Source organism: Cryptomeria japonica, chromosome 10 (genome assembly GCF_030272615.1).
Source record: "Cryptomeria japonica chromosome 10, Sugi_1.0, whole genome shotgun sequence".
Taxonomy (NCBI): domain Eukaryota; kingdom Viridiplantae; phylum Streptophyta; class Pinopsida; order Cupressales; family Cupressaceae; genus Cryptomeria; species Cryptomeria japonica.
In genome coordinates, this window is record NC_081414.1 from 24,473,477 (window position 1) to 24,487,936 (window position 14,460).

The 14,460-nt window shown below is 37.2% G+C and overlaps 1 protein-coding gene and 1 non-coding gene across 4 annotated transcripts in view; both read left to right on the forward strand.

Annotated features, from left to right (window-relative positions):
• LOC131044277 (4-alpha-glucanotransferase DPE2) overlaps window positions 1–14,460 on the forward strand; it is a 62,159-nt gene that overhangs the window by 9,883 nt on the left and 37,816 nt on the right. For all 3 annotated transcript variants that reach the window (XR_009359062.1, XM_059212114.1, XM_059212113.1), the window contains 10 exons: window positions 25–221; window positions 424–502; window positions 632–670; window positions 793–912; window positions 1,337–1,438; window positions 11,196–11,279; window positions 11,412–11,654; window positions 11,817–11,942; window positions 12,399–12,473; window positions 12,724–12,795. Coding sequence is in view for 2 of the 3 variants with exons in the window: in XM_059212114.1 (XP_059068097.1) it covers window positions 25–221; window positions 424–502; window positions 632–670; window positions 793–912; window positions 1,337–1,438; window positions 11,196–11,279; window positions 11,412–11,654; window positions 11,817–11,942; window positions 12,399–12,473; window positions 12,724–12,795 (1,137 nt within the window). In the remaining variant the exon portion in view is untranslated. The remainder of the gene's footprint in view (window positions 1–24; window positions 222–423; window positions 503–631; window positions 671–792; window positions 913–1,336; window positions 1,439–11,195; window positions 11,280–11,411; window positions 11,655–11,816; window positions 11,943–12,398; window positions 12,474–12,723; window positions 12,796–14,460) is intronic.
• TRNAC-GCA (transfer RNA cysteine (anticodon GCA)) lies at window positions 13,849–13,921 on the forward strand. The gene has a single exon. It is a non-coding gene; the product is annotated as a tRNA-Cys (tRNA).

Genomic DNA, 14,460 nt, shown 5'->3' on the forward strand with positions numbered 1-14,460 from the left:
GCAACATTTCAATTACCATCGCAGGAAATGCCATGGCGTGGTGCTGGAGTTGCAATTCCGGTTTTTGCACTTAGATCAAATGATGACATAGGAGTAGGCGAATATCTAGACCTAAAACTGCTTGTTGACTTGTCAGTCAAATCTGGCTTTCACTTGATTCAGCTTCTCCCTGTGAATGATACTTCTGTTAATGGGATGTGGTGGGATTCCTATCCATACAGGTACAACGGCCTGGAAAGAACACGCAGGATTATGTTGAGTTATATGGTATCATTAGAAATCTACACTTCTTAGTTCACTGCTCATAAATTGCTGCTTAATCAGATGGTGACATGATGAGATCAGAGCACACAATTTTAATACAAAAAGCTTCATTGCCTTTCTTGGGCTTTTGTATGGATTCTGACTTGGTGGTGCTTGCAGCTCTCTTTCTGTATTTGCCTTGCACCCATTGTATTTGAGGTTGCAAGCACTGTCACAAAAGATACCAAAAGAAATCAAGGTATGGATTGTTCAGACTTCTTGCTACCGAAACTCCTGGTTATTCTGAAATTCCTTTGTATGGACAAACCTTGGCATGTGATTGCTTATTGTATGATAGAAATAACCTGCCACTCTCTCATGTTTGCAGCAAGAGATTGAGAAAGCTAGAGAGTGCTTTAACTTGAAGGTCGGTTTATTAAATAGTCTTGCCATGCTAGGACATTACTATTGTTGCAGATGTTTAATCTTTGATTTCTGGGGCAATTCTGTATTATGTGTAACTTGTATTTCTTGGATGAATATCCACAGGAGGTAGATTATGATGGTACAATGGCTACTAAATTAGCAATTGCCAAAAAGGTTTTCTATTTAGAGAAGGATGAAGTGCTTAGTTCAGATGCTTTCCAGATGTTCTTCCAGGAAAACGAGGTGAATAAATGAAGGAATGAACTGAAAATTTGTTGATTTATGGATAAGCTACTTGTGGAAAAATAAAGCATCCTATGTCTATTGGTAATGGTGTTATCTTTTAGTCTTAATCAACCTTTCTATGTAAACATCTTATGAAGTATCCACCTTGAATTATACCAAAAATGTAATACCTGCATGTACCCAATCTCCTACGGTTGAGCAGTCTTCTTGAAGGGATTTGGTGGGTCTTTCATACACACACGCATGCACACACACACAAAGAAAAAAGAAAAATAAAAAACACATTTTGGTATATCAATTAATTTAATATGAATTTAGAGGCACTCTTTATAAAATATTTTTGTCAAAATAATGTTTGTTGCTTTAAATTTCTGATTCTCATACTCACTCCAGTGTTTTCAATTCTTTGGCTGATGAACAGGCCTGGCTGAAACCATATGCTGCTTTTTGTTTTCTTCGTGATTTTTTTGAGACATCGGATCATAGTCAATGGGGACGCTTCTCTAAATTTTCAAAAGAAAAGGTGCTATATTTGCATGGAATTTAAAGTATTTCAAAATTAACTCATAGTTTATGGATGGTTCTCTTATAGCTTTTTCTAATTAAGAATATTGTTTGGTTTTTTGGGTTGCAAAAGTATTTCTTTTGAGTTCTTAACTTTCGGATGGTATCTCAAAGATATCAAAATGGTTTCTTCAGAGTTGTAGGACTATCTTGTCTTTGCTCATGATCTCTTAATCAATAAGACTCAAAATACTTATCTGCTTGAGTGGTAGTTGCAAGTTGCAACAACAAACATGGTACTTGATTGTTATAAACTTATATGTTAATAAATAACATGGGGTTAGTATGTACGTATGAATTGCTGAAACGAGATCTATTGATGTTGGTGGGGCTTGTAGTCAGCATACGACACCTTTATTATGTTTTGTTAATATAATTGTATCCGACTATGTATTAATTGTTTGTTGGCTTTCGGGTAGTTATAGGAGTTGGTTGTTAGACAGTTGTGTTTTGTGGCAACCTTCGAGTCCTTTACATGGCCTTAGCGTTATTGAGGAAAGTAGTTTGATCTTTTGGTTGACTATCTTTGGTCTACTTCTGTAATAACTTCATGTGTAAATAAAGATATACTTTTACTCCTGTCTAGTATGCATTGCTATTTCTTTTATTAATTCAAGTATTAATTTGATCAGAGGAAGAGTAAAAAGGGCTGACCTCCCATACCAGCTGCTAATGGGGGTCTATTCTTCCTTTTTAGAACACACTACCTTATTACAATAATATTCTCTTTTATGAACACAACATCTGAAAGACAACTCTGCAACATACCCTTCAATAAGTAGTATATACAATATAACAACAATTTACTCTAATAATCCTACAATAATGCCTCTCAAAAATATTAAAGGACTTTGCATAATGATTTATTTTATCTTCAGAATCAGAGGCTCAATGGGATTTGTCTTAGTATTCTCAAGTTGGGTATTTAATATTGGCTAAGCTGACTTGTAATTGAATTGTTACCAATAATTTGGTAAAAGGGCCCATTCCATACCATGATGACAAGCATAATATGGTTGTCAAATGGCTTTCTAGGCATACGAGTCTCTTCCATTGATATCTGTATATAAATAGGGAAAGATATTAAAGCATATATTAGGAGTGTTTGTTATTGATGTCTGTCTTTTGGAAATTGATTGATATGATTTGGACACAATTTGATCAATCATTATGTCATTGCCCTTTCTCAAGTTTTTGAAAGCCTGCTCTGCTTCGGCATAGCTTTGGTTTCCAGCTTCTATCCAATAGACAATTGCTGTTTTTTTATAAATAAAAGTTACTGAAATGAGAAGTAATCTTTACAGCAATTAAGATCTTTATTCTTTGGCCTAGAATATCTTCAAGAAGTTGGCCTTTATTGTTAAAGTGGATCAGATTTATATATAGGTAATTTTTACTTATAATATAGTAATTATTAACAAATATGTCAACTGCTGTACGTGCAATGATATTGACTGCTGTATGTTATCACAACAATATTGACTGCTCTTGTTTCTCACATCAACTTCGCCTTCAATCTGAGTAGTTGCAGATTACAATATATAGAAGAAATGTGATTCACACACAAGTGTTTATCACTTCGATGGCTGTCACCTATGTTAGAATGTCGATCTGCTATCTGTTTTTCTTCACCGTTTGCTTCTATCGACAGCATGGCATTTATATGCAATGGTGGTCCATAAAGGAGTCACGACTTCTTGTGGAACTGACATGATTCCTCAAGGAGTCGTGACTCCTATGTGGAGTCACGTCGACAACCATCGACTAATGCATTACCCAAATATCGTCGGGTTCTCATAACACATGATCGGTCAACCAAACCAATAATGATATGCGATCATTTATAATAAATCGGTAATGCCAAAATGAAATGATATAATTAATATTATGAATAATTAGTAACACAAGGTTGTTACTAATTATTCATAATATTGATTATAATATTTGTTGGTGGCAATATTGTACATGGAAATAAAACTAGTTAATTAAGTTGTAATTGTGTTGGTTAGTTGGCAACCGAGGGGTGGCAGTTGCGGTGCGACGGTTGGCGCTCGCACCCCCTCGGTATCTTTATATACTTCCGAATGTAACTTGTGAAGGGGAACGATTATGATTGGAATAACATCTCTTATACTTGTCTGATATCTATGGCGTTATCATTCTGCATTACGTGTTTTACCTGTGTGCTTTAAGTTATTCACCCGAGAGGGTAAACATTTGGTGCCGTTGCCTAGACGTACTCGGGAATGGAAGACGCGGATGGCGCACGGACACGATGGGCCTACCCGTCGGTGAGATTAACCCAGAGGCCGACGACGTGCAAACGGAGGGTGCAGAAGCCGATGGAAATTTCTACGCATCACCAGAACACTGTAGGGTGCAGAGCCACGAAGAGTTTCTGGAGGAAACAAGGTTAAGGAGAGATCTAGTCGAAGAGACCTGGGATCGGTTCAGAAGCTTATCCCTTACACCACAAAGTGAGGATCACCAAAGAGAGCCAGGAGTGGGCGCGGGTGACAACGAAGGGGAGGATAACCGTACGGTAGGTGCCACACTCGGCAGGCAAAACACCGTACCTCCAGTCACCCACGCAGGACACACCACTGGCATCGGAGGGAGTGGCGCAGGGGCACAGACACAGCCACAGCCACCTCCAGGAAGACGACCCCCATCGATGGGGAGTAAACAGAAATTGCCGAAGTTCAATGGCGACGGGAAGGAAGATCCCGTCCGCCATTGTCGAACGTGCGAAACCATATGGTCAGCGAACGGTGTTACCGATCAAAACGAATGGGTAACACAGTTCCCAACAACCTTGAGAGGAGTGGCCATAGACTGGTACTCAGATATGGACAAGGCCAAAGTCGGCACATGGCTCGACCTGAAGGAGGAGTTTGGGATAGAGTTCTGCCTCCTGAGAGATGACAACGAAATAGTTGCCGAGATCTATGGAACGAAGCAGAACAAGAACGAGACTGTCCGAGCCTATAGTCGGCGGCTGAAGGAACTATTGGGAAAAATGGAGAGTCAACCAGCAGATGGGTTGAAAAAGCGATAGTTCGTGGAGGGACTAAAGCATTCCCTTCGAAAGAAGATGAAAATCGTTCCACCTACATCGTACGAAGACGCATACAATAGAGCGATGGATCTCGAGAGCGAGACCAAGACATCGAAGAAAAAGGAGGAGGATAGCTCGTCCGAGGAGGATGACTCGTCACAGGAAAGCAGCAGCGACAACGAGGCTGGCAAACGGGTGCAAGCGCCCCAGAAAGACATGGAGCGAATGAGGAGGGAGTTCAAAACTATGAGAAGCACCAGTCGAACTGAAGGGGACATATGGTGCACTGAGTGAAAAGAGGAGGGGCATACAAAGGGTAGTTGCCCGAAGAAAGCATTCTACGAGATTTGCCAAGTGATGGGACACTTCATCAAGGAATGCCCATACAACATGAAAACCCGAAGTACGCAAATGAGCCAAGTGTTGTTCACGGAGCAGGCCACAACATTTGCATTAGCGGGTACGGCCCAGCAAACCAACACAACGACATCATTTGGAGGTTATCGGGACAATAGACGCGGTGGTGGCGGAAGGAATAGCAACAATAACAATAACGGAAGCCATATCCAATATGACGCCAAGGGCCGGCCAATTATCCAATGTAGGGCCTGTAATCAGTGGGAGCACTTCGCTCGTGATTGCACGAAGGAAGCCACCCCTCAACACCTTTGCCGAATATTGCTTTGACAATGATTAATCAAAAAAAAAAAATTAAAATTTATTTTTAAAATAATATTATTAAATTTTATAAAAAATGAGTAAATATAAATGTATAATTAATATATAATATTATTTTTATAATACGAATTGAATTATATATGAGATAATTATATTTGATATAGTATAAATTATTGTTGGATATTGCTGTTGCTAGGATATGTTGTTGTCATTGATGTCGACATATTCCTGTGTTTTGGTGATCTAGTGATTGCAGAGAGTTGATCTGGTTGGTTTATCTGTTTGGGATGCTGAATCAACTAGAGATACTTCATTCTTTATTGATTCCATGATGCTGTGTGGTGATTTGATCGAGTTGAGGATTCTGGTATGAAGATTAATTTTCAGTGTTTAGTGTTGCAGTGTTCTAGTGATTGATCTGTTGTGCTCCAATATGATCATATCTTAAGTTGTGGATTTGGGAGTGTTTTGGATCTTCATGTGTATCTTCATTTCAGATGGTTCGTGATTTGGTGCTCCGCAAGTGATCTTTCTAGTCCAAGTTGCTGTTGTGAAGTGTTCTTGAGTGTTAGTATGTTGATCAATGAAGATTTGAATAAGTGGTGTTGGTGCAGCTGTTGCGGATGGTTCTAATGTGCTTGTTGGTGTTTCCTGATCGTGTCCTATTTGTTTTGGTGGTTGGCATTGATCATTGTGCGCATTATTGAAGATCTTTTTGGGTCCAGTGATATTCTTCGTGTTATGCGGTATTTTCGGTGTAGTGTGTTGTGGTCGATCTTGGCAAGATCTTCGGTGGTGTTGTGTGTCTGAGGATTTGATTTAGGTCCATGCTATGTCATCTATGGCATTGTTTTGGTCGGGTGGTTTATTTATGCATCGTGTAATATAATTTTGTAATTAGGTGTTGAGGGTTTGAGCCGACCTTGTAGTCAAGGTTGATGAATTGTATGAATAGGTGTTAGATTCATGTAATTCGTGTGTAGAAGTGGTGTTTGCATTATCAGAGAGTGGCGTATGTGCGAATAAGCGAATTCACCATTTGGTATGATGTATTGAGCAGATATTGTTGAATGGCAGACAAATGTGCTTAATCGGAACTGTCATCAGGCATTAGGAGATGCTATTCTTTCAGTTCATCTTAACCGGATTGTAGTCCGAATATTATTGTAAGGTAGTGAACCTTCCCTGAGGGTTGGAGCCTTCTAGGTCATTGTATTTTGAGCAATGAGCTCTAGGCAGTGTGCCTGAATGCATGTGCATTCCCCATTGTAATAATTACACATACTATTGCAGAGTATCATCTTATTGTGGGTAGGTTCCCACCGTGGTTTTTCCCTTAACCAGGGTTTCCATGTCAAAATCTTGGTGTTATGTGTGTTGCTGCTATTGTGTTCATCTTTATTCTTGCTGCAGTTGATCAGATTTGAGATTGTGCTTAAATTGTTTAATCCGGCGAAAACTGATTCACCCCCCCCTCTCCGCCCCTCTCAGTTTTCCTTCATTGTTGTTGCCAACAATTATATCATTACTATATTTTATATAATGTCAATTATTAAATTTATTTTTAAATAATTTTATAATCACAATAATTACTATACATTATATTCTATAATAAAAATTAATAATATATAGAATATATAATATATCAAACATTTAATTTTTTTGATCGGTAATTATGAGTATTTTATTAATATAGGAAATAAGTATTACAGGATACAAAAAGCCTGAAAACCTAGGTGACCGCCCCAAATTCATATTTCTGCAAACCCCTCCATCCCCTTACTACATCCAGTTGGCCCAAGACTAAAATGCTAGCATCATTACAACCTACATACATACATTATCAAGCTAAAATTGGCGATCCCAGCTTGACCACCAAACTACAAGTACTGCTAAAAGACTTAATGCATAAACACGTAGACAGTTAAGGGAGTAAACAATATACAGACTCAAAAACAGGGCAAGCAAGGCTTAGAAGGAAAAAGAGCACTTGATATCCTCGCAACACCAAAATTAGGGCAAAAAACTTTGATACTCGCTCGAGCCCTCACCAGCATGCGTCTTTCATCTTCCACAAAATTTTTAGGCCACACTTGGGCCAGACGTTGACCCTGGCCCATCAGCAAACTGTATCTTCATCTTCAAATTGCGCTCATGCTTTTTCTTCGATGCCCACGCTATATCCCGTTCAATCTCCGTAGACCGGACATAAACCAGTAAGTCTTCCCATGCTTCCCGAGCTTCATTAATCCTCACCACACTATCTGCACCATCCCTCCACAACATGAATGGTCAATACTAGACATTAATCTTGTTCGACATCACTCCCTCACCGAAGGGCCTCCTCAAACCTTGTCTTGGGACCGCCCTTGCCATCAAAGAAACTAGACCACACAGAGAATGGGCTGGTACACAAGCTTTCAAAACCCATTCAACCTCAGCTTTGGTTCCAAAACTCAAAGTCTCAACCCCCAGGCCACCAACATCGACACTATGTCCATGTTGGTCCTATACCTATATTCAAAGACCAGATATTCCCTTGCCAGAAGGCGCTTGATAATGTCAAGAAAGGCCTCCTCATCACAGTGGAAAATTCTCCCTATTCGCTTGTCCGAGATGACCCCAAGAAAGGCCAACTGCTGCTTTGATGAATGGAGAGTAAAATTCGCCTCTATTTCCGCACACAAGGCAGACCAAACTCAAACCTACACCCAGAACTGGTAAATGCCACTCACTTCAAAGGAAACCAACTTCACAATGCCAAAAAATCTGGAGAATTTTAAATATGTAAATGCATCCAGCTCCTTCCTTTGCCGTAAAACGTGCCACCTCAAGTACAACCAATCCCCAAAACTATTGAATTGATGACAAAGTAAGGTGACGGCATAAAATTTAATGATGCAAGAATAAAATTTGCACCAAGAGCAACCCATAGGGAATGAAATGATGTTTCGGTACCACGAAATCTAAAACCATCATGACAGCTGCCAATTAGACTTTCCAAAACACTTCCACATTTGAGCTGTCCCACCACCGGATCAATAAAGGGTCCAAATCACAGGCCACATTGGATAGCAAATTAGCATCAACATTTCCCTCCCTCTTAATGTGTGAAATTTTGAATTCTTGGAAGGCAGCCAGCTTTGAGCAAATAACTAATATAAACTTGTTAATCTGCCAACATTGGGTCAATCCCTTCGAAATTCCATCTGTAATTATCTTCGAATCCCCCTCAAGATGAAGTTTAGAGACCTTCAAAATACCAGCTAACTCAACTACCAGTAACGCCACTTAAGCCTCTGCCTCATTGTTTGTCCCATTTTGCAATCATTGAGCTCCTTTCACTAAAATCTTCCCTTCATCATCACGAGCCACACATCCCGCTCCTGAAATACTTGGGTTACCTCTTGAGGCACCATCAAAATTTATCTTCACCCATCCCTTCTCTGGTTTTTTCCAACTTACATCAGGCACTTCAACCCCAATAGGATTTACCCTAGGGAGCCCAGCAACGGGCCATATATTAAACATATAATTAATCATTAATAATATTTTATATTTAATGTAAATTTTTTTTGTAGTACTATAATTATATTTAGTTTACTTATATATTCTATAAGGGGGTGCAATAATCATCATATTATATTTAGTTTGCATATTAATTTTATAGATCATTAATATTATAATTATATTTATTAAATTTTATGATATTATTTTAAATTAATCTATACAAATTTAGAAGAACTAATTAGAATGAGGGTTATTCATATAACAATTAATATAATTATAGATATTAAATGTTCACCTTAGTTCACTTTGCAGCACATTCATGATTTATCTTGTCTATACAAACATAACATGATCCTATTCGTAATGGAGCTTGATTGTCTTCTTGATTCAGAGGTTTTATTTTAATTATGTTTGGATCCCTTTAAGTGGACGCATAATTGATTTGAAGCTATCACTTCGCCATTGTGACCTTTGTTTCACAAATTACATCATCTGCTAGATAGTCCACAATTTGTCCTCATGCATTGCACACAAGTATGCAAAAAATAGAACTATTTTTTTCAAATTGACTTTCCACACCTCTTCGGCGTACCCATTGCACACGCAATAGCTAGTTGTAATGCTTTCATCATCTAAACTCATTCTTCAGTCTAATAGATGTACTTGAAAGCTCTCTTCATTATTCCTACAAAGCCATAGAAGAGAAAATGACAAAATGAAGTGGTTTCTAAATAAGTGGATTTCTAAGTTGTGACTCTTGTTCTTCCATATGTGGTTTCTAGTGTGGTTGCTCAAAAGGAGCTGATATTAGTCTTATGGTTGTGCTCAGAAGAGCTTGTGTTGGTCTCATGTTGATGCTCTCATGAGCAGAATATTTGTAAACGATTAGCAATATAAAAAAAAAAGATGACAAAAATGACATGGACACAAGGACAAAGTCTGAAAAATGGCTCATGCTCAAGAGGACATTAGTTTTTAGCTAGAAATTTGACATAATGCAAAATTTTCATATGGTTGCCACATAACATTGAATGTAAGTCCAGGAAAGATAACATTGAGCAGTATTATGCCTGAAATATATCTACAGTGGCAGGCATCCATATAACTTATAACATTCAATGGAACTCTAGGGAAGACAACATCGAGTAGTATTCTGCTTCAAGTATATCCACAATGGAAGTTGATAGGGTCCTTTGGGTACCAATGACAGGTGAAAATATGGGCTTGTAACAAGCTGATGAAAGATACTGAGTAATATTGTCCTCTAAATATATTTGAAGAACACTAAAAACTAAAAAGTGCGACTAAAAATGCAAGGTAGGATATATTTACAGCAACTAGGAAGAAAAGTGAAGGATATGTACAGATTTATAGGATAAAAAACATGAAACTGGATTACATAACTGTTACCCTCTTTTGCTAGTTTCACAAGAAATTGAAACCCCACCACAAAAGGCTTTTGAAAGTCTTGAAATCAGAAAATTAGATATTCATTTCCTTCCATTCTCACTTTCTTTGTCTTTAAGTTATTGATTGCTCTATACTGGAACTCTAATGCCTAAATCCTACTTGATGTTTAGCTAAAGTTGCCTTGACCTTTAGGTACTAACCTTTGGTTTTCTGTATATAAAATTAAAAATATAGATAAAAAAATATTATGTTTTTGTTCTCACTTTTAGAAAATCCTTGCATCAAGGTTGGATCTTGTTTTGAACCCCAATGCCGAAATCCCACTTGTTTAGTTTAAGTGTCTTTGACCTTTAGGTGATAACCTCTGGTTTTTGCTCTATAAAATAAAAAATGTAGATAAGAAATTGTATGTTTTTATTCCCACTTCTAGAAGATCCGTGGCTTAAAGTTGGATTCTTTCAATACATGCTTTCTATCTTCCCAATATTATAATATCTGATAACTTCACATGTCCATTTTGTTGGTTTTTAGGAAGCTTTTTAATTCCTAAGATGTTACCCGCAGTTGTGAAAGGGTTATCATTCTTGTCTTTTGTGCTAACTATATAAGTTCTCAAAATAAGTGATTTTAGCTGCTCAATTGTCTCCCTTTCTTTGCATGTACTTTATTTTAAAGCGTCTCTAGTTCTGTTGTACAGGGGTATACAATATTTGCATTGTTTACATTGGCCTATCTTCTTTTACTGTCACTCTAAGCTTTATTGTGAAAATACAATCTAGGTTCTACCAGTGTTAATAATTTCTGCAATGTACAACATAATTATTGTTTTAAATTTTCTAAGGTGATTTCTTTACAGAATTATTTTTTTGGACTTGATGACCTTACATGGAAATAATTGATTTGTGTGAAGAATGTTCTGGATAAAAGCTGGATAACCTCAAAAAATATATTAAACAAATTTTATCTAGTAACCCTCTTTCAAATTTTATCTAGTAACCCTCTTTCAATAGTCTACTGACTGTGGATGCTTAGAATCTTTAATAATTGATTTGCATTACAGTTGGAAAAGCTGGTATCAAAGGAGAGTGACCATTATAACACAATTGCTTTTCATTTTTATCTCCAGTTCCACTTGCACTTGCAGGTTAGTCCAAATTTTTTAAGTTATTTTACCACCTATAAATTTTAGTTGCAATGAAACAGGATGCAAATATTTCATTGCTGTTGTGGAGTATGATCTCTGCTATTGTCATATCATCTACCATGGTTTGTGCAGCTTTCAGAAGCTGCAGAATATGCTAGAAGGAAAAATGTAGTTTTGAAAGGAGACCTTCCTATTGGAGTGGACCGGAGTAGTGTGGACACATGGGTTTACCCAAATCTGTTTCGGATGAATACATCAACAGGTGCACCACCAGACTATTTTGATAAGAATGGACAGAACTGGGGCTTTCCAACTTATAACTGGGAGGAAATGTCCAAGGATAATTATGCTTGGTGGCAATCACGGCTAACACAGGTTACATGCTGTTTTGTCCCATTTTGATATTAAGAAAAATAAAGAATGTCATAATAATCCTGATTGTGATTGGTTCCCACTTCGTGATTTTCTTTTAACTCTTTCTGCAAATACCTACCTCCCATTTAGATTTTTCTGAAACCTAAACATGTTTGCTTGCAGATGGGGAAATATTTCACAGCATACAGAATAGATCATATTCTAGGCTTTTTCAGGATTTGGGAACTTCCAGAGCACGCAGTAACTGGACTTATTGGAAAGTTCCGCCCTTCAATTCCTCTTAGTCAGGTATCTCCAGTTGCATTGGCATAAATCTATTCATCAGAAAAAATCTTTTCTTCAGGAAAAGGTCTCTAGAAGTGATAATTTAGGATGCAGAAATCTGAATTTGGAATAGAAAACCACTTTGAGGAAAGTAGATGTCAGTTTCTGTAGGTACAATCTTTGTCATGTTACCCTTTCATTCTGTCCATATTTGCAGTTTATAAGGTTTTCAATTGAATATTATTTTTAGAAAATTTTATCTTTGAATGTACTAAATTACTTTCCAATTTGATTTCATTGTTTGATATTTGCTTCTGAAACTGATTAATTTTTTTTAGCCTGTTAGCATTTCCTGCTATATACTCAAGGAAAATAGGAAGTTTCGATGAAATCACATTTAACTTTTTAAACATTGAGGTAGCTTCCATTTATATATCACATAAATTTGTACTGTCATGACCATTTCTCTGTCTTGTGCAGGAGGAGCTTGAAAAGGAGGGTATTTGGGATTTCTATAGGCTGAGTCAACCTTATATAGTTGATCATATACTGCAGGTTTGCATTGAGTTTCAGATTTTTATTGGATTTATGTAGTGGATATAGTCACCAAAAGACCAGTGTTTACTACATAACTGTTTAGAGTGGAATTATTTATATTATGAACTTCTATATTTCTTGCAAATTTGAGTTCTCTGCTGGTCCAAAGCTTTATGGTTTGAGGGATTTCTGTGTCGGTGTCTATTGTTTTACTATTAGATTATAGGTTTTTCAGTTCTTACTGTTTTTTTTTAATGCAACTTCGCAGGATAAATTTGGAAGCATTTGGGCAGATGTTGCATCAAATTACCTAAACAAAAATCAATATCAACGCTATGAGGTGAGATGACATAATAGCTTGCAATTGTGGTTTATGTATTTCTAAAATCTTGATTTGATTATGAATAGTATGTGATTGTAGGAGTGAGACATTACAAGCTTTTTGGAAAATTTTTAAAATATCTAATCGCATACTGTTGTAAAAGCTGCACCTGAATATTCATGTGTAGAAAAAACATTTTTCTTAGAAAGAAAGTGGATTCTAAATTCCACAAATGCATCAATATTGTTCTACTAAAGTGACTACTACTACACTTCAAACTTACTATTAAAAATGCTGTCTCAATTATCTTGGAGCTGTTTCCTTGTGCTTTTCGATTGAGTGTCTTGTTGTATCCCCCATTTTGATTTAGGGAGATAGTTTGGGTAACCTTTTTTCCTCCCTTTGTGTTCATTCCAGGGTTGGCTACTTCATAAGAGCAGCCTCCTTTATTATTGATACAATTACCTCTTTATCAATATGAAAACTTATATGGTTCTAACTTCTAAAGGTTATCTCAGGTTCTTAAAATCTGCAAACTATAAATAGGGCTGTGTAACCAAAAAGTCATTCATAAAAAATTAGGTATACTAATCCCTTTTTTATAGGGTGAATGTCTAATGTTTGTGCTGTTAATTTTTTAAAGTAGTTTACTATGGTGACCATATCCTTCCTTATAGGTCTCTTTTTCTATAGGCAATTTTTATCATTATTGCTAAAATGATGAGCATAGTAATTGGAAGGGAAAAGTTGCCAAATTGATAAAATGGCTCAAAATAAATTTCTTTTCACTTCAGTATGAAAGTAAAAATTTGGAAAAAAGCACAAAATTGTTGGAACCAAGCCACACCAAGACTGATGATGGGCTTGCCAAAGAGGGGCCAGTAGCTCAATTGGTAGATCACTCCAACAGCAAATGGAATGTCCTTGGTTTGAATTCTAGCTGGTCCATATGAGATGTAGCTCAACATGTGGTATCTGAGCTAAGCTAGGAGCCCCAAGCACCTACAATGTGGCTTAAGGGGAGTGTTGGAAATAAGCCACACCCAGATCGACAATGGGTTGGCCAAAGCAGGGCCAGTAGCTCAGTTGGTAGAGCATTCCAACAGCAAATGGAAGGTCCTAGGTTTGAGTCCTAGCTGGTCCATATGAGTTGTAGGTCAACAAAGATATGGCAAAAAAATTCAAATGATGATGGAATGTTTTTGATAGTTTTGGGGTAAATTTGTTGCCTGTAATAGGGAGTTGCTGGAAGATTTCAGCACCTTGCTTTAGTGATTGAAGTATTTGGGACCTACAAAAGGTTGTAGGGTGTGATGCCCTAGTTTCTCCAATGAGTGGAGTGTTAATCTACACTTGCGATGGGTTGCTGATCTGATTTAATTTCACCTGATTTGCTCTTTTTTAGTGTGTTCCAGCAACTGCAATCATGGCTAGTATCTCAAAGAACATGATTGCCTAGAGGTTGCTTCAAATTTACTCCTTGGAAGTGCAGGTTGTAGATGTTGGAAGAAGTTGATCTTTGGATCTTTGTGGGAACCATGCTGATACCTCTAATATTGATCTTGCATAGTTGGTTGAACATAATAAGATGGCCAAATGAAAGAATATCATCTTGGATTCTATAAAGGATCATTTGCTTCCTCACATTGCTAAAGAAAATCAACAAAGGAGGTGTTTGATGCT